This window comes from Pelophylax lessonae, assembly GCF_965119305.1.
Source record: "Pelophylax lessonae genome assembly, chromosome: 11".
Taxonomy (NCBI): Eukaryota; Metazoa; Chordata; class Amphibia; order Anura; family Ranidae; genus Pelophylax; species Pelophylax lessonae.
In genome coordinates this window covers 169,572,852-169,594,285 of record NC_138778.1, presented here as the reverse complement: position 1 = coordinate 169,594,285, position 21,434 = coordinate 169,572,852, and the positions used below count along the sequence as shown (strand labels likewise).

The following is a 21,434-nucleotide window of genomic DNA, read 5'->3' as shown; positions in this document are numbered from 1 at the left end:
CTAGGAGGTACGAAGTACCTTAACAGGCCAATGGATACAACGGCGCCACGCTGTGGAGACCAAGAGAGGATCTCGACCGACTGCCAATCAAAGGTCAGATTGTGTTTTCTGAAGCCAAGGGTACCCCAAAACAAGGGAGTAGTGTGGGGACGAAATAACCTGGAGACGACTATGTGAACAGCCCCTATCGCCATATCAACTGGAACAGTCTCGTGGGTAACCTGTGCTGGTTGAAGGGGTCTGCCATCAATTGCCTCGATTAACTAGTGGAGAAACACGAGGCTGCAAGGGTATGGAATTCGCAGTAGCAAACGTATTGTCAATAAAATAATCACCAACACTGCAGTCTACCAACACCTAAGTAACCACCAAACCAGCTGCCCAGGAGAGGACAACTGATTAGCGGTTTATCTTTACCGGAAACTGGGGATGAGGAAATTACACCTAAGATCTGCCCCCGACAGGACCTTAGGTGCGAGCGTTTCCTGGACGGGTCGGACAATATTTCAGGAAATGCCCACCAAGACCACAATACAGGCACTGGCCCTACCTCCTCCTAAAGGCCCGCTCAGCCTCAGAAAGGCGAGTAAACCCCAGCTGCATGGTTTCACAGCCAGGCGCACCATCCCCAGGAGGCATGGGAGGTGAGGGAGTAATGGGGGAAGAAAACGTAGGAGCCAATCTGGTAGTAGGTCTCCGCAGGGGCTCCTTAAACGGTGGTCTCTCCCTGAGCCTGGTATCGATCAAAAATCAGGAAGTAAATCAGAGCCTCGACCTTGTTGGGGAGATCCTTGGCCGCAATCCCGTCCTTCAATGCATTGGAGAGACCATGAGAGAAGACAGCCAACCACTGGCCTATCAGCACTAAGAGCGAGGTGCGCTGTGCCTGCAAGCAACGTCAGCAACGCCTGAGTGAGCTGACCCAAAAAGGTGATCCTGTTGATCAAGCCTGGTAACCAGCATGGGCAGCGTAGGAGCACCTGCATCATCAGGATTCATGGCCCTTGTGTACTGTCAGGGTGCCAGGAAACTAGACCACCAGGGATGCAGGTAAAATAAAGCAGTTTATTGGAGCAAACAACAATAAATGCATAGCAAGAGTGAGGAAGTGGGAGCAGGGTCAAGTCCAGAAGCGGGTAGTCATCCAAGCCGGGGTTGAGTCCAGAAGGTAGTCTGCCGATGCGGGGTCTAGAGCCAGGAGAGTCGTCAGCCAAGCCAGGTCATACATGAAGGAACACGGAGAACACAAGATTGTTAGCAGAGTTGGAGCTTGGAGCACAAACACAAGATCAAAGAATGCAACCCATCAGGTGATATAGTCAGGTGTGCAGCATCATCACTGTGTGACACCCAGGCAGCAGGCAAGTGATGATGCAAACAGTCTATAAGAGGCAGCAGTCTTCACATGTCCAAGATGGCTGCCAATAGTAGGGCAAGGTAAGACCTAGACACTGGTGTCCCACAACTCATTTCCAAAAGCGCAAAGGCAATGCTCCAGAAGACGTAGGCTTGATCCTATCTCACCATACGCACGTTCATCTCGCCGTGATTTAGATCAACGCAGCCCTGGATCCTCATCTACTCCACAGAGAGATTGCCTGGAGACTTAATGCTCTAGAATGCCTATAACTACTGGTCTGTAAGTCCCTTTGATGCAAATGAACATTCAGTTTGTTTCTTTTCATCCTGTCATGTTCGCACCATGGACCGACTCCTATACTCCACATGCGGATTTATGCTGCAATTACCATACACCTGTACCCTTATCAAAATGCATGCAGTAACCATACCTGTTTTGTGGACAACTGCCCTTCAATCTATTGCACAGGTGCCCACCCTTGTAACAACCTTCTGAAACCCAGCAAACTGGTATTGGTTTTCTATCCTGCCAACTATCTGTTTGGGTCTCGAGAAATCGTACCCACAACCAATATACAGCTCAATCAGGATAAACTGCTATGTACTCTCAGACAGAGACCTCCTATCCCCATACCCCATGCATGGGGTTCCCCCTCCCTTTTTTTCTGCACTGATCTCGCCCAAGAAGTTGCTTATTCATTTTTTTAAGCCTGAGGGACAAGGAGAGGGAGGAATGACCCAGGTCCCACTGAGAGTCTACTAATCTATGTTGCTGTACCCACTTAGCCTCTTACCAAAACACACAAATTCAAGTCATACACCTAGAGGCTTAGGCATTGGCTATCCTGGAAGGTGGATCTCATGTGTACCACTGCCTACACGGCATTCAAACAGAAGCTTTCCCCTCCCTTGCAACAGTAAAACGTAGATTGGATCTCTTCTGGGTGGGACTCGAGTTCTTCTTACATTGCTGATGACCTATAGAACCATAACAAATAACATAACTGTCAGCCAACCGTTGGCCAACTCATTCAGGAGTCCAGTGCATACAGATATGTTCTCCTTTGGGTTCTGTACTATTGGTAATATTAAAATGGATTATTTACTATGGCTTTCTGTGACTAAGTATTTGTATTTTTCAGATTTCTCCTAAGGATGCGGGAGTGTCCCTATTGTGGATGGCCGCATTACCTTACTTAATAATAGCTATATATGAATGCAGATACCCAGTATATCTTACACTCTGCTATCATCGCTGTCTATTATGAAATTTATATTTTTTTCTGTTAAAAAACCTATACCAGCGTGGGATCGTCACATACTCCAGGCCTCCTTTCACAGATGTCTTATCAATGTAAGATTACCATGGGTCTGTGGTACGCTAAGAGGTTGGAGCTAATATATGCAAACTGGACCTAAAATCTTCAATTTAATATATTACTCATAGGGGAAAGATTTAAAGCACCTTGATCTTGTTCTTCCAAGAATTCTGATCACTATCCATTATCCAGATTGCCACACAGTTAAGGCATGTTTGTTGATATGAAACTAAAATAATATGCATCATTGGGTCTCTCCCAGTATAAGGTTGCACTAACTGGTAGTTAGGTTCCAGTTCATTTTACATTTTGTTCCGGAGTGTTGGGTTGAGGTTTGCCTCCACATGATACCCACAGATTCATAGTCCCACGACTAGTTAGGAGAACTTCGCATATTCAGAATGCCCCCATCTTTTTACTCTTGAACTCCCTGCTACACCACTCTTTTTAATGCCTTTGCGCTTGCAACAGCATGTGAATCTTGTCCATACTAACGCCCCCAACATCAGTTTCACAGTGCATCTGCTGACCCCCCCCAGCCTACTTTCGTTTAGGTGGAATAGTTTATCACCACCTCTGATATTTCTCTTCCTCCTAACTCTACGCATTCTTTTCTTCTTCTGTTTATTTTTTTTTTTTTTAACACTTTCTTACTTTATTCCCCCCCCCCCTTTTTTTCCTCTCTCTCTCTTCCCCAGGCCCTTACCCTCTCGATCCCTCTGTAGCTTAAATCCTCGTGTCTAAGGACACCCATGCAAGTAGTTTTGAGGGTTAATAAGCATACTCATTCGTAAGTTTAAATCTGAAGGAGGGAGGGAAAGGAAGTAAGAAAAGGAAGAAAAAAGAGGAAACCATTTTATTACACCATGCAGAAAGCTTTCAGGAGTAAAGAAGCTTTTTTGCTGAAGTGCGTTTTGCTCAATGTCAAGGTCTGAACGTGCCAGAAAAAAGAACGCTAGTCTTATCCGCCCTTGCCAAACACAGAGCCCAATTTCTTTTCCCCCAGGAAACCCACTTTTGCTCTGACTCCATTCCTAAACTCACTAACCATCTTTATCAAACAGCAGTCCACTCCACAAACCCTTCTAAAACTAAATGGATGACCATATTAATATCCAAACTAGGTAAATTCCAAATGTCGGACTTCCTTATGGATCCAGATGGAAGGTTTGTTTTTATTAAAAATCTTTTCGTTTCAAAACCAATAACACGTGCAAATATTTACTGTCCAAACGAACACCAAGTTTCCTTCTTTAGGAAAATAGGTGATCTATTGCTCTCATTCCAGGAGCGAACAGTCCTTTTGGGAGGAAACTTTAACGTACTATTGAATCCTGTTATCGACACCTCCTCAGGAACTCCCACACTGACATACCGCGCACTGCGCCAGATCAAACTACAACTTCAGGCTTTGTCCTTACATGGAGCACTTTATTCCCCTCAGTTAAAGACTATACTTTCTATTCCATCCTATTTCAAAAATACTCCCACATAGAATTTCTTCCTTTCTCAACCAAACCTGCCTTACCTCAAACAAGCAACAATAGAACAAATGTTTCTATCGGACCACCACCCTATCTCGGTCACCCTGAGTTTTCCAGAATCAATTCCCAGGACAAAAACCTGGCGACTAGACTAGTCACTACTAAAAGACCCAGCTACAGTCTTCCAATAAGAGTCCCGTCTCCAACTGTATTTTACAGAGAATTTTACTCCAGAGATTTCTCCTATTACTTTATGGGAGGCTCATAAAAGTGTGATTCAGGGGGAACTTATAGCCCTAGCTGCAAAAGCCAAAAAGGAGCATGACCAGAGGATTAGAACACTGTTTGACAAAATTAGCTTAGAAGCGTCCCACAAACGCTTTTGCTCACAGCAGCCCTTGCTACATACCCGCTCTCCTGTTGGAGGAACTTGGGAAACACACAAGGCGATGCTATGTGCTTCACCAGAAAGTGTTCCACGAACACAGCAATAAAAGTGGAAGACTTCTGGCGCGTTCAGCACAGACTTCCAAATCCTCCCTCACAATTAATCATATACGTGACGTGACCTTTAGGGCACATATTTTTCCAGTAATGAAAATATAGCAAACACTTTGAACGTTACTTATTATTCAAAACTTTATAAATTGAAATCTGAGATCTGGCTCTCAACCTGGAGCTTGAAACGCCTCCTCTCTACAGAAGAGCTGCAGACCGCCATTAAAGCAAATAAAACCTGGTAAAAGTCCTGGGCCAGATGGACTCACACTTTAATATTACAAATACTTCCTAAGAGTTTTGTCCCCCAGGTTGTTATCAACTTTCAATGCCCTCTCCATTCCTAACACCAGTAGGTTGCATGCTGGAGGCCCACATAACGGTTATACTGAAGGATGGTAAGGACGCCTCACAAGTCTCAAATTACAGACCCATATCCCTCAATGTGGATATAAAATTATACGCAAAGATACTGATGATCGAGGGCGAATACAGCTGCACAAAATGTAAGCACGTTGCTTCCATGGAAACTCAGGTCCTGAATCTAGGGAAGCAACTGGCAACACTAAGAAGAATGTCCATACTGAAGGAGAGCTGGGAACGTACCCGTCAGGTGTCGGCAGGGGCCAGCACAGAGGTGGGTGGAGAGACAAGGGTGCAGGCATCAGAGCAGAGTAGCTGGGTGACAGGAAGGGTAGAAAGGAACGAGGCAAGGAGGCCAGTCCTGGGCTGGAACATTGCAATAAATACGCCCTGTTGTGTGATGTTGAAGAAACCAGTCAGGGACCAGCATTGCTGGAGTAGAGCGACGCCCCTTGCTGTCAGGTGTTGAACTCCTCCAGTGAGGGCGAGAACAAGGCTAAGGGTCAGAAAAGACAGGTTCTGGTGTTAGGGGACTCTATTAGAAGGACAGAGAGGGCAATCTGTGAAAAAGACCGTAAGTGCCGAACCGTTTGTTGTTTACCGGGCGCTCAGGTTCGGCACATCACGGATCTGGTGGACAGATAATTGGGTAGGGCTGGGAAAGACCCAGCTGTCATGGTACATGTGGGTACTAATGACAAGGTCAGAGGGAGATGGAGAGTCCTAAAAACAAATTCAGGGACTTAGGAGCTAAATTGAAGTGTAGGACCTCCAAGGTAGTATTTTCAGAAATACTACCTGTACCTCGAGCCACGCCAGAGAGGCAGGGGGAGATTAGGGAAGTAAACAAGTGGCTGAGGAGCTGGTGTAGTAAGAAGGGTTATGGGTTCCCGGGGGAACTGGACCGACTTCTCAACTGGTTCTTGAGTAAGGACGGTTTGCACCTAAATGGGGAGGGTGCAGCCGTACTGGGAGAGAGGATGGCCAACAAGTTAGAGGGGCTTTTAAACTCGGTGATGGGGGGGGAGGGTACAGATGTAGAATTAGCCAGCGGGGAGCAAGGTTCAGCGGGCAGAAATGGGGGCATTAGCAGTAGGTTACTCAGAGTTCCTAAACCCATGTTGAGTAGGGGGACAAATCGCAAGTGCAGCCTAAAAACATTGAACGAAGATACAGTATGCAACCAGACAAAATTACGAGGTTTGTATGCCAATGCTAGAAGCCTGGCCAACAAGATGGGAGAGCTGGAGCTGCTAATGTATGAGGAGGATTTCGATTTTGTGGGAATTTCAGAGACTTGGTTTGACAGCTCTCATGACTGGCTGGCGACCATTCAGGGGTATTCCTTATATCGCAGGGATAGATAAGGTAGAAAAGGGGGAGGGGTATATCTGTATATTAAGAACAGTATAACAGGATATTGCTGCGCTAAAATATGATATAGATAACATATAAGACGAAAAGCAGCCAACACAAATCTTAGAAATACAAGATCAAAACAATATATGGCAAAATGTAGCGCTAATCTTAAACTGTCTACACAGAATGTCTTTAAAACTTCAGAGGGGAAACAGCAGTCCTTATGTTCTCCACAAAGAATGATGTGAAAAAAATATATATATATCTTTGGATAGTGAAGATCCTCAGTAGTAAACCACCACCAGACACCGCACACACTGGTCCTTACCAAATGTAGGTGACCCTCATCACAAAGGTCATAATCGCATGATAGTGCCTGAGCCCTGGAAACCCGGGATCCTTCACTGCTCCTTCCTTGAATAGGTCAAAATAGCAGGCAAACTCCACTCCACATGGGGTCCCCAAAAGAAGAAACAGAACACCGCCTCATAGTGTATACTGCTTAATACTTTATTGGCCCCAAAGGATAAAAAATAACTTACTGGATGGCCGCTATTAGAGAGCGTTGCAAGTTTCTCCTCCTTAGTTATGGATGCTGCTGCATCCCACCATCAAAATGGCCGCCGTGTCCCTTCCACGTGTGGCGTGCGTCGCCGTAAGCTCCACCCGACGCGCGTTTCGTATATAAAGAGTAAGAAAGCGAGACTGGAATACATTGGCCCCTTAAAAGACGATGAAGGGAATCTGGCCACAGAGGACAGAGAGAAGGCGAAAGTACTAAATAAATTCTTCTATTTGCGGACGATACTAAGCTAAGCAGGCCAACATCTTCTATGCAGGACGTGGTAACCTTACAAGCAGATCTGAACAAAATAATTGGATTGGCAACTACATGGCAGATGAGGTTTAATGTTGAAAAATGTAAGGTAATGCACTTGGGTGTCAGAAACACGAATGTAAGTTACTCGCTAGGGGGGGAACCTCTGGGTGACTAAGATGGAAAAGGACCTGGAGGTCCTAGTGGACAACAGGCTTGGCAGTGGCATGCAATGCCAAGCCACTACAAGCAAAGCCAACAGAATACTGGCATGTATAAAAAAGGTGATTCACTCCAGATATAAAGAGATTATTCTCCCACTTAACAAGACTCTAGTCCGGCCACATCTTGAATATGCCGTCCAGTTCTGGGCACCGGTCCTCAGAAAGAATGTGCGAGAATTGGAGAGTACAGAGAAGGGAAACAAAGATAATTAGGGGAATGGAGGACATCAGCTATGAGGAAAGACTACAAACTTATACTTTCTGGAGAAGAGACACTTGAGAGGGGATATATCAATGTACAAATAGTGTACTGGTAACCATAGCATAAGGAAGAAACTTCAATAAGGGAATTCAGTAAGACACGGGACCACTCACTAAAACTAGAAGAAAAATGGTTTAACCTTAAACTACGGAAGGGGTTCTTTACTGTCGGAGCGGTAAGGATGTGGAATTCTCTTCCACAAGCAGCGGTATCAGCAGGGAGCTTCGATAGTGTCAAAAAACTATTAGATGGGAACCTTAAAGACCACAACATACAGGGGTATACAATGTGCGGTTAGCAGCAAACACACACATATACATTATGGGTTGAACTGGATGGACTGATGTCTTTTTTCAACCTCGCTATGTAAATGGCTATCAGATTGCTGCTGTTTCTACCTAAACCTATCTCTTTGGATCAGGTGGGCTTTATCCTAGGGAGGGAAGCCAGAGAATACTATTCAAGCATTGAACTTTCACCACTGGCTCACATCCTCTGAGACCCGAGGTTTCTTTATATCTTTAGATGCGGAGAAGGCGTTCAACAGGGTGGCCTGGGACTACATGCAAGCAGTACTTAAAGCGATCGGACTTCGTGCTCACATGCTGGCTCATATCTTAGCATTGTTCTCCACTCCTTTCGTGAGTGTATGAGTCAATGGTCACCTGTCGAACGCCTTCACTATTAGTAATGGAACCCAACAGGGATGCCCCTTATCCCCCTTGATTTTTGTGCTATCACTAGAACCTTTTCTCAAAAGACTGCGCTCTAACCCTGATAAAGGACTTCAAGTAGGAGACAGGAACTTTACAGTTGCCGCCTTTGCGGATGACATCCTTCTCTCCCTGACATCTCCTTGAATTACTCTACCTAATTTGCTGAAAGATATAGACCACTTTGGAACCCTATCATATTTAAAAATCAATTACACCAAGTCACATGCCCTGAATGTTTCACTTACACCACAAGGAGGTAGACAGTTGTCAGAGCTCCTTTCCATTTCTATGGAAAAAGGACACCATTACTTATTTGGGTATCCAGATTACAACCAAATTACCAGATCTATACTGTATAATCAAAACTTTCTTGTAGCCTGGAAAAAGGCTCCGCAGGACCTGAAGGAATGGGCAAATCTTAACGTTTCGTGGTGTGGCCGCTCAGCCCTGCTTAAAATGATTATCCTTCCGTGTTTCCTGTACTTAAAACGGTTGTATCCTCAAAAAAAAAAAAAAAAAAAGAAAAACCCTGCAGGACAGGCTTCGCATACTAGCTCATTATGAAATACTTACCTTAGAACGAAGCCCTGACACGGTCGCCCGGACACCACTGAGGGAGCTGTCATGTTCCCTCGGTGTCTCTTCCAGGTTCGGTGGCTCCAGCGCTGTGAGTGGCCGGAGCCACGATGATGTCACTCCTGCATGCGCGCGGAAGATCACTTTACGGCAAGAAGCTCTGAAGGTCCGCCGGACCTTCAGAGTGCATGCGCCGCTGGTGTCAGCGGCTGCATGCAGGGCGAATATCTCCTAACCGTGCAGGTTTAGGAGATATTCATTTTACCTACAGGTAAGCCTTATTAAAGGCTTACCTGTAGGTAACAGTTAAGTATACTCCGATACTTCCACTTTAATGCAGATGATCCCGATTCATTTGCCGACATCTTTTTTGCAACTTACCAGGCCTGTTTAGCATTTATCTGGAGAAACTCTCCACCTCGTATCAAATACGCCAGATCCGCTCGAAAACTAAGGGGGGATTGGATTGCCAGACCTCCACAAGTATTATCTGTCTTGCCATCTGACAAGAATTGTGGACTGGAACATTCATGAAGCCAGGAAACTTTGGGGGACCACAGAAAAATAATTTACACAACCCCCTATGTGTAATCTACCATGAATACTCCCCCCAGTATTGGCCACGGGAGATCTTGATACACCCTTTTATCCAACCCTCTCTAGTGGCCTTAAAACAGGCGGCAAAATCTGCAATGTTATCCTCTGTCCCAGGGGTGTTAACTACAGTAAGTGGCCCTCTAATCATGTATGAGCAATTTTTCTTAAATGGAACCCCTCGCTCGTATGAGAACCTAGTGTGTCTCTCACTAGCTCTTTCCTGTTTTGGACATACAGACAGCTACGGCACTTTCTCAACCCAGGCGTTAACCTGGACGAGGCAACTTACGCCATTTGAATCTTTATGTACACGTACTACCCCACAGACACACCAATTTCTTATATATATATATATATATATATATATCTCCTTTACACTTTGAGGTCCCTCCCACCAGGCTGGACTCCACGTGCACATCCTGGGAAAAAAGATCTTCAGATCTCCCTCTCAGATGATGAGTGGGATACTATTCATGAAAATACGCATAAGGGCTCCCTGAATGTAGCCATTCAGGAAAATTCCTATAAAATTGAAACCCGATGGTATACTCCATCCCGCTTGCACAAATTCTCCCCATCCATATCATATACTGTACATGCTGGAGATGTGAGAAATCAGAGGGTACTATTCTTCACATCTGGTAGGATTGGGAGTCTCTCCAACCTTTTTGGAAGGAAGTCCATAATCACTGGCCATGCATATGGTGAATGCGGCTGGTACACTGGTCATCTACACATTCCAACGATCAGAGAGTGGTTTACCAGGCTCTCTAAAATAGAAGAATGGAAGAGCCTATCTACATTTCCCAAGAGCGATTAACAAAATTCATGAAAATATGGGCATGTTGGACCCACTTTAACACTACTGAACACTTTTAAGCCTACAATCATTAAATTAACTATTGATAGATATTCTCTTAGTAGATGAAGAAGTAGATAGCTTAAACTGAACTGTCAAGCAAAAATGAGGGAGCAGGTACAATTCACGCAATAGCCACACCCTTTATGCACCTTATCTCCCTATCCTGTCCCCCTCTCCCCTGTATCTCTCCTAAGCCCCACCTTTTTTTTTTCTCTTCCATCTTTCTCCTCTCTTTTCCATCTTCTCTCCTCCAGTCCAAGGTCTTGCCCTTTCAGCTCTTCCATAAGGGTCTTAAGGGCCCCCTTTCTGGTTATGTACAGTGGAATTGAAGTGAATATATACTGAATAACATCAATGTTCCATGTTACATTATATGACTAAAGCTTTTGTTTGCTCCAACCCTTAGATTTAATGCACTATTCTGTTTATGACGTGGCTTGCTAACTGTTGTATATTCCTAAGTCACGCAATCTGTACAAAAACTGTTCTAAAGCTCTTGATTTATGCCCTATTCTTTATGCTTTCAATAAAAACATTGGGGAAAAAAATAAAATAAATGTAATCATGGCCATAAGCTGTCAAAAGTAAAATAAAATGCATCATAGGGAGAGAGAAAGTGGAACCACCGAGTAGAGCTGCTGCACCAAAGAGGCATTTAAAAATCAGTGCCTCAATACTCCCCTAAGGTATCCCTCTCTCTGTAAAGAGCAAAACAGTTTCACCTTCACTCTGTCCATTATTTCTTTTGTAAACTAGGTCCAACATAGGAAAAAAAATAAAAGCCATTCAATGGATCCCCTAAAAAATAGGCAGAGAGGATTGGCAAAGGACAGATTCTTATGGAAACAGGTCCCTTACCTGTGGAAACCTGGCCACTATATGTAAAGGGGAAATGCATCCCAGCCCCCCCCCCCCTTAGTTTGGAGTAGTATATTGCCAAAGGGGGTCTTAAGGGACTGGATCACACCAGTTCGGATCGCTATTGCCCTGGATCTCAATAGAACCCTGCAGCGAACTCTATTTGCTGCACAACATGTGGAACACTTAATGTAGGTTTCAGTGTCATTCTGGAGGGGTCTGGTTACGGTCCCAGTTGCATGCCTATGGTATCTATAAGGAGCTAGAAGGGTTTTTACGTAGCCAAGTTGGAGCAGAAAAAAGGAAAAAAAAAAGGAAACCCTCAGAGAAAAAACATCCCTCACCTAAGGACACTGACTTCAACTGTCAGTGGGAGGGATTATATGGGGGTCCTAACAGTTCTGTTTGCCAGTGTCAAATTACCAGAAGGATAACCTAGTTAACTAAGACTAAGGGTCTTGTACTGTACTGTGGATCAAGAAAAATCCTTAAACTCCAATTATGCATTTATTTTAAAAATCATTAAGGGAATATGTCATCCTTTTAAAATCTAAGACTAAAAGCTCCCATCTAAGAGCAAAGAATTCACTTTACTACTGAGGGTTTAGCTTTGGACCTTAAGGCATTCCCTCCAAAGTTCCACCATTCAGTGAGAGCCTTAGTGGCCAAAAGGGACTGATTGGTGTCTAGCCTTGGATAGGCTGTCTCACTATCCAAAGTCTGGGAAGTTGAGAAAAAAAAAAGATGTTTGGGAGCCTGCATTTTCACATAATATTCAGACCCTCCGTGTCCATGTGATAAAATAATAGTCAATAACTAACCAAATTTCCAAACTGACCAGCTATTATTCTATATTTACCTTCTAGTACATGATTTCTCAGACCTGTACTTTCCACCGACATGTCAATGTGGATATTCACAAAAGTATCTAAATCATCTTCCTAAGATACAGTTGTGTTCAAAATAGCAGTCCAACTACACTAACCAGATCAATCACTGTTTTTGGTATAAATTATATTTCTATATGCCAAATAATTTACTAGTAAGTGTAGTAGAGTTAAGCTGGTCATACATTACACAATTTTCTTGTTCAACTTCCTTTAGATTTACCTTCAACTATCTAGTACAAGGGCTTGTCTGATTGCATACAAAATTGAAAGTGTTTAGGTGTGACCTCATATATAATTTTGGAAAATCTAAAGAAAAGTTTTCGAAGAAAATTGTATAATGTAGGGCCAGCCTAATCGATAACCAACAGACCAAACCGTCATGACATGCATACTGCCGATTCTGTGTAATTGAATCATTAATTGAAAGGTGCATGTTCAAAATAATAGCAGTGTGGAATTCAATCAGTGAGGTCATTCAGTCTGTGAAAAAACAGGTGTCAAACAGGTGGCCCTGTTTGGTGGTCAAACAGGACGAAGGCAGCAAATGTACATGCTGGGTATAGTAAATTTCTCTCTAAAATTGGGAGTACATTGGGTCATTCCAGACACTGTTCAGAAGAACGGCATACTTTGATTTAAAAGTTGATTGGAGAGGGAAAACAAAGTGCAGAAACTGTTAGGCTGCTCAGCTAAAATGGTCTCAAATGCTTTAAAATGGCAACCAAAACCAGAAAGATGTGGAAGAAAACAGAAAACTACCATTAGAAGGAACGAAAAATAGCCAAAATGGCAAAGATTGAGCCAATAATCAGCTCCAGGCTGATCAAAGAAGCTTTAAAGTTACCTGTGAGTACCTGTTAGAAGATGCCTATGTGAAGCCAAGCTATCGGCAAGAAGCCACTGCAAAGCCCCATTGTTGATAAAAAACGACATGTGCTAAAGAAGTTACAATTTACCAAAGAACACGTTAACTGGCCTAAATGGAGCAACATTTTGTGGACTGATGAAATCAAGATTTATTTTTTTTGGTCTAGGGGCTGTAGACAGTTTGTCAGCGAACCCCTAAACACTGAATTCAAACCACAGTACACTGTGAAGACAGCAAAGCAAGGTGATATCATATATCAAGCATTATGATATAGGGATGTTTCTCATACTATGATGTTTGGCCTATTTATCGCATACCAGCGAATAAGGATCAGTCTGAATACATCAAAATACCTGAAGAGGTCATGACGCTCTATGTCAGAGGAAATGCCCTTGAATTGGGTGTTTTAACAAGACATCGACCAAAAACACACCAGTAAGCGATCAACATCTTTGTTCCAGACCAACAAGATTAACGTTATGGAGTGGCCAGCCCAATCTCCGGACCTTAATCCAATATAAAAACTTGTGGGGGGAATTGTGGAATGTAGTGCAATTGTCCTGGGCTGGAATACCTGTTCACAGGTGGCAGAAGTTAGTTGACTCCATGCAACACAGATGTGAAGCAGCTTTTTAGAAACAGTGGTTATACAGCTAAATATTAGTTTGGCGATTCACAGGACAGCTAAATCTTCAAGCATTTTTTCAGTTTATACAGTAAATGTTTGAGTTTTTAAAGAAAAATGCAGACACTGCTATTTCTTGGAAAAGCCTAATATTGCTTTCTTCACCTTCTGTAAAAGTAATAACAAAATTAAAACATTTTTCTTCAGGTTTTGATTTTGAATACAGTAGACTTTATTGTTCGCAATGCATTTACTTCTAAAGAAATAAAAGCCATTATAAGAATTTGGAGCTTCACCCACTTTTTTAAACACACTGCTATACATTTTAACACAACTGTTATGTAACTTTTGGTGGTACTTGACATGGATGTGGGAAACCACTTCTATGACCAGAAACTACAAATGTGTAGTATGTAATATTTAATTTTCTTTTGCAGAACCACCGCTCTTCTCTTGTCTGTCAGCCATCTTGTATTGGTGACCAAAAATGCATGCCACTTGACAGTTGGGCTGGACTGGATAGATCAATCATTGTCAGCTGCAGAGGAGCACATGCAAGTTCTTCGAGAAGCTGCTATGGCCACAGAACCAGAAAGAATCATACCAGGAACTGAAAACTTTCTGCAAGAGCAGTCAACAATCTAACATACGATTATACCCATGCTGACATCACATGGAACCAAGCACAGATACTTGCATTTGAGAATTTAAATTTTTACTCATTGGAATTTTGTTTACCTATGGGATTTGTAGCACATTTTTCTGGTCAGTGTCTATGTCACAATTCTGGATGATGAAGTTATATTTCTCAAACCAGGTCATCAGGGAATATTGATTATGCTTATAATTCAACCAAAATGTAAAACAAGGGTTTTTCATAGAGTGGAAGGTGTAGAACCTCTTGACAACTCTAATGTTCTATTGGGGAGATTATGCTTCATTTTTTTTTTCTCCCAATGACATAGCAGGAAATTAGAAAACCTTAACAGAATTGGTGATGAAAAAAAAAAACCACGAGAGGGTTCTGAAACTTCCTCTGTCCACTAATGTTAGAGTTGCTGTGACCCTACTTTATGTTGTGCCACCCATTCCTGCCCAGGTGTCTCAATAGTAAGGTGCATCAGCCCAAATGGGACAGAGATTCCAACCCTCCCACATTCTCATTAAGACCTTAAGTTCTAAATTGAGATCTTTACATTTAGGTTTTAAAATGGAGATTAAGGTGAACTTGTGTATGGGAATACTAAACAAACAGGAGGAGTGGACAGCTGACAGGATAAGCTGTTAACACTTACTATATTAGTCTTCTCTCTTGTACCAGCCCAATAATTCCACAAAATAAACAACTTTAATGATAATGGCCATTGTTAAAATAAACATAGTTCATTCTCAACAATAATACTGGGGGCAAAACAATAATGCTGGGGGCTGCTGAACATATTTTCTCCACTACCATAAAATAGAGTTGGTCATGTGCTCCAAGAAGCGGGACCACACAGCTGCCTGGCTATACCCTTTATAAAAGATATCTAAAGTTGTTCACCTCACAAGAACCTGTTTGATGTAAAACCTGGTTAATTTATTACCTTCAGGGTTGTCACTTGGCCAGAAACTGAGCCCCTAAGAACAGCACCCCACACTCACAAAGGACCCCTGGTTGTTCCAAGACCAGCCTAAGGCATCTGTAAAAGGTGGGGGGAAAAAAAGGAAGAAAAATACTTCATTTTGAAGTTTTCAGGATCCAGATCTATCAGGGCTGCAGAATGAGAGTGTAATAATTTTTTTGTCCAGCTTTCATAAGCAAGGGTGCACTTTTAAAAAGTGTTGAGTTGACGTAGACACATCTACTTGTAAATACTCACACTATTAGTAATTACAGCACTTCAGTTTTTCTTAATGAATAAGGTAGAACATGCTTTTCATTTACTTTGCTTAAGTGCTTTTCTTTGTACGTTTTCTTGTTTGTATAAATATATATTTTATGTAACTTCCGTTTCTATTTCTTGGTTTTACTTTAATGTTGCATCTTCAATGTTCACATTCTTTATTAGATGTAAACCTTTTCACAACTTTACATTGTACAGAATTAAAATAAATTATGCATTTCAAGACCAGGCTGTTTATTTACACCAGATGCATGAATCCGGTTAGCTTTTAAAATGAGTACTGCCTTATTTTAATTAGTTCATACCCCATATGTTTACATTTTCCTCACCCACCCTCTAGATAATGTATTTTATCTTCTTCAGACAGCAACAGGAGCTTTGTGTTACCTATAAAATCTATTTCTCTGAGTACAGAACATAGGTAGAGTTTGGAGGCTAGAAAACAGGATCAGAAAATCGTACAAAAAAACACACTTTCGAAGCGATTGCACAATAACCTGATTGATAGCACACAGCTTTTGAGAGCCAATCATGACAATTCATCTAAAATTACCCAAAAGGACAAATACGAAAACATCTCGTACTAAACTAGATAGTACAATTTTTTCCTAACCACTTATACTGCGGCAGACTGGCTCAGCTGCGCAAATTGCTGTACCTGTGCGGCGATCTGCGGGAGCGCTCCTGGGGGTGCCCCCACTAGGCAGCGGGGATACTGATCCACCCGCAATTGCTCCCCGCTGAGAGAACAGCAGTCAGCTGTTGTAAATACAGCTGACCGTTGTTCTCTCTGAAATGATCAGAGCATCTTTGATCCTTCTACATAGAAGCACAGGTCTCTGTGATCATTTCACAAGTCCCTCCCCCCCACAGTTATGAAAACACTGCCTTATGCTCACAATGAACCCCTTTGAGCACCCCTAGGTTAACCCCTTCCCTGCCAGTGTATTACACAGTAACAGTGCATATTTTTAGCACTGATTACTGTAGTAATGTCACTGGTCCCCCCAAAAGTGTCAAAAATGCCAGTTAGAGGTCAGATCTGTCCGCCGCAATGTCGCAGTCCCGCTAAAAATCGCAAATCGCCGCCATTACCAGAAAAAAAAGACAAATCTGTCCCCTAGTTTGTAGACGCGATTATTTTTGCGCAAACCAATCAAAATACGCTTAGAGATTTTTTTTACCAAAAATATTTAGCAGAATACGAATTGGCCTAAAGGGATTAAAAAAAAAAAAAGAATTTTTTAATTTTTTATTTTTGGTAATGATATAGCAGAAAGTGAAAAAAAAAATTCTCTTTCAGAAATGTCACTTTTTTGTTTATAGCGCAACAAATTAAAAAAAATAAATAAATCGCACAGGTGATCAAATACCACCAAAAGAAAGCTCTATTTGGGGGGAAAAAAGGACATCAATTTAATTTAGGTACAGCTTCGCACAACCGCCCAATTGTCTGTTAAAATAACGCAGTGCCGAATCCCAAAAAATGGCCTGGTCATTAAGGGGGCAAATCCTTCCGATCCAGAACTGGATAATCAGTACAGGTTTTTTTCCAAAAATAAAATACATCACTTCTAAAGTTGTATTCTGTCTAAGAGAATTCTTGTAAGTCGAGTAACCTCTTCATTTTCGGTATGAAGACTAGCGTGCAAAAACCAAAAAACGAACAATCATTTGTCTGATGTTCTCATCGTGTGTACGAGGCTTTAGACGCCTGGGTTACAGGATGATAGCCTTACTGGACTGGAGGCTGGCAGAAGCAGAGCTTAAAGCGTAACTCCACTTTAGTTGAGAAAAAAAACATTCCCCTCTAGGTGATCTGTGTACATTGCAAGGATAATACAAACCTTTGTTGCAGATTCTTACATTTTGTTATTCTGAAGAAATCGCTGTTTGTTCCTCTGTGCTGAGTGGGTCTAATGGGAGTGGATTCATAATTATCAACCAGCTGTGCCGCTGCAGCGCATTAATGCGGAAATCTGCTGGGCCTTCACCCCTTTAAATGTGTTCCTATTGGGAGTATCTCACCAAAAATGACATTTTTGTTGCAGGGGATGCCTGAAATCTGACTTGCATCTTTGGCAGACTTCTGGGAAAATTGGTGAGCCAATCACAGAAGCAGGAAACTATGTTTCTAGGGTGTGTTCAGAAATGTTAACATTCAATTACAATAGTACTTGTGTTGCAATTGTATACGTATATTATTTTTTTTTTATTTGCTTCTTCCCCTTGAAAGTGGAGTTACGGTTTAGGGACTCCCATATGACTCAATATGTCCTGTACATTTCTTCAAAAAACAGATTTTGTAGACAAGACAAAAATCTAGTTTTCTTCCCCATACAGTGCAAACACAGGCAGAGTCTTAAATAACTGGGACATACAAAAGCTATACAACATGAGGGGTGGACAACACAGCAAGCACCAACAGGCCCAAAAAAAAATCAAGGGACTCAATTTTAGAAAGCAGCCAGGATGACTCTGGGGCCAAAGTAGCAGAGGCCTGGGCACCCATCTGGTAAATATTTTAAGACGAGGGAACGGTCTTGCACATCTGTAAAACAGATTATTGTAGCACACGAGGCACCTAACAACCTGGTTGAGTGTGCCTTGATGGAAAAGGGTGATGCCTTAAAATCGGCAAGTATAGGCTGAAGCACCTACCTGTCTAATCCACCTGGCAATGGTGAAAAGAGAAGCAGGAAAACCCCCTGTGAGAAATCTCAAGAAGGACAAAGACAATCTGGTTGCCTGAATGAAGCTTTAGCCAAGGAGGTAAACCCATAGGACCATGTCCAAACAGTGTAGGGAAACCACTTTAAGATACTTAGCATATGGGGAAAAAAAGATAGGTCAATGCCCTGGTCGAGGTGAATATAAAAGAGACCACCTTGGCCAAATATAAGGACTCATATTGTATGGTTTTGGTAAATCTAAAAGGAAAATGGTAGATTGTATAATGTATGGCAAGTCTTAGGTCTTGAACCAACCTGCTTCTTGTGTAACACCAAGAATGGTTCCTTACAGGACAAGGCTATCAGATCCTACCCCGCCTAGCAGAGGCCATTGTGACAAGTAAAACCAACTTGTGTGCAAGGTCAGCCAAGAGATCTCCGTAATATGCTTAAAGGGAGGCCCAGGAACAGATTCAAATCCCACGGTTGACACCAGAGAGCGACTCCTTAAACAAAGCCCTTCACCAGGGACCACCATAGACTGACCTAGGAGGAGAAAGTGGGGCCTGACGTCCTTCACAGGGCAGTAATCTTTCTTATGCCTTTTGCCATAGAGGTGGAAAAATCCTTCCTGCATAGGAAGTTGAAATGAGGGTCACCTGAGGGACCTAGGGAGGCATGAGAGGCAGGTAGGAATTAGGAAAGAAGAAAAGATGCCCTGGCTATCCAGCACAGGATCCCCAGGGAGTGTGAAGAACCTCCTACCTGACCCACTTGCGGAGAGGTTGCATAAAACCCCTTTGTCACATCCCCCCTCACCTTCAAGTTGTCGGGGCTGTGAGGTACCAAAAGCGTTACTCCTAACTTGCTGTGGCAGAAGGTGTTTACAGCTGTCCAGTGTATCATATCAGGCTGTGGGTGCCCAGTTATTTAGCCCAAGCATTTGCTACCAGTCATGTAGGCAGCAGGGAGCCCAGAGAATGCATGGCTGCTCAATAAAGATGGCAAAGAGCCTGCCCAAGGACAGATGTTTAAATTGTTATGGCCATTACCAGGGTTGTGACACACACAACCATTGCAGTACTAACTCCCAGCCCTTCCTCAAGGGATATGGTTTACAGGCAGGACTACTCTCCAAGAAATGCCCCTGTAGCGGAGGAGAGCAGAAGCACAGGGGACAGCAATAAGGTCCAGGCCCAACTTACCACTCCAGGTGGCTGACATTATAGTAAGGGGGGGACAAGGTACATCCACTTCAGAAAAGTATATGAATTGGAGTCTTCAGGGACTGACATCTGTCGTGAGAATGTCCCAAGTCATTAAAGAAGCTTCCAACTGCAACACTGCCTAGGAAATCAAACAAGTTACACCAGTTCAGATTGCCACAGCCCTGGACCCGAATAGTACCCTGGTTAACTCCATGTGTTTCACTACGTGTCAAAGAGGAGCACCAAATGCAGGATCCAGTGCCTGAAGGGACTTAACAGGTCAGCCGCACATCTCCACCACATCATCCCAGTGGTGTGCCTAAGGTACCAATCTGGAAGCTGTGCTATTAGCTTGTGTTGCCAATGTGCAGCAAGATATTTAAAGCAGGAATCCAGAAAGGGGAAACATTCCAGTAAGTGGCATTTAACTCCCTAGAAATGAGACATCTATCACCTAAAGTCACAAGCAAACAAAAACTGTAGATTGCTCAGAGTGGGAGGAGTTCTATGGGGGTCCTTACGGCTCTGCATTGCCAGTGTCCAATCACCTGAAGGAACCAGCATATAAACAAATCAAATCATCTGCCTGTGTTATATATATATATATATATATATATACATACACAGGAGCAAGAAGCAGCTTGTAACATTTTTGCAGGGGCAGCTGCTGGGAGGTCAGTGTAAGGCATACCTATTGGAACATCTCATAACACACGGCTTGATTTACTAAAACTGGAGAGTGCAAAATCTGGTACAGCTGTGCATAGAAAACAATTCGCTTCTGGTCAAAACTTAACTGAACAAGCTGAAGTTAGAAGCCAATTGGCTACCATGCACAGCTGCACCAGATTTTGAACACTCCAGTTTTAGTAAATCAACCCTACAGTGTATGAAACTTGGAAATCATGCCAGCAGAATTATTTTGCTGGGTAATAATTCAATATATAAAAAGGTGGAGTGGGACAGGTTATAGGTAGGAGCCCAGCAGGCAGGGCTGACCATACTGTAATATTAGCTCAAACAAAAAGATATAGCACATTGAACATCTGGCAGACCAAGTCACATTCCTTTATGTGCAGAGGGATAAAGCATTTATTTGTGTTTTTTACACTTTAGCCCCAGATCTCTCAGTTGTGGCAGCCGTTGTCTGCCTGGCTGGCAACTGAATGCCTACCAAATGTTAGTCCAAGTACAAACTTGCAATGAATATGTCGCAATCTATGTTCCCTCTAGAGGTAAAATGGAGGTTCACTTATTTATCACATATACACTATCTCACAAAAGTACACCCCTCACATTTTTGTAAATATTTTATTAGATCTTTTCATGTGACAACAAGAAATTACACTTTGCTACAATCTTGTATAACAGCGTAAATTTTCTGTCCCCTCAAAATTACTCAACACAAAGCCATTAATGTCTAAACCGCTGGCAACAAAAGTGAGTACAAACCTAAGTGAAAATGTCCACACTGGGCCAAAAGTGGCAATATTTTGCGTGGCTACCATTATTTTCCAGCACTGCCTAAACCCTCTTGGGCATGGAGTTCACCAGAGCATCACAGGTTGCCACTGGAGTCCTCTTCCACTTCTCCATGATGACATGAGACCTTGTGCTCCTCCACCTTCCATTTGAGGATGCCCCACAGATAATCAATAGGGTTTAGGTCTGGAGACATGCTTGCCCAGTTTACCACCTTTACCTAAGCTTCTTTAGCAAGGCAATGGTCGTCTTGGAGGTGTGTTTATGGAGCACATGGGCTACAAGAAAATGGCGGCCCCACGTGTCCTGCGGAGCTACTGAGGACTCTCGTGGGGACCCCTCAGCCTCCTGAACGGGATCATTGGAAGGCGGGCCCTGGAGTGACAGGTAGAACCCCCCCCTCGGACGATCATTCGACCATCGCCGGCGGCGCGCCCCCACCCCCTACCCCCACCTGTGGCCTAAAAACTCAGACTCAGCCCCCGGAAGAGTAGTCACCCACATCCCAA

General features: G+C 43.0%; 1 protein-coding gene across 2 annotated transcripts in view; it reads left to right on the top strand.

Annotated features, from left to right (window-relative positions):
• The window catches only part of TMEM98 (transmembrane protein 98), a 106,493-nt gene extending 92,134 nt beyond the window's left edge, over nucleotides 1–14,359 (top strand). For both annotated transcript variants that reach the window (XM_082271703.1, XM_082271704.1), the window contains exon 7: nucleotides 14,115–14,359. In XM_082271703.1, the coding sequence (XP_082127829.1) occupies nucleotides 14,115–14,322 (208 nt within the window). In that variant the 3' untranslated portion in view covers nucleotides 14,323–14,359. The remainder of the gene's footprint in view (nucleotides 1–14,114) is intronic.
• The last annotated feature ends 7,075 nt before the right edge of the window (nucleotides 14,360–21,434 follow it).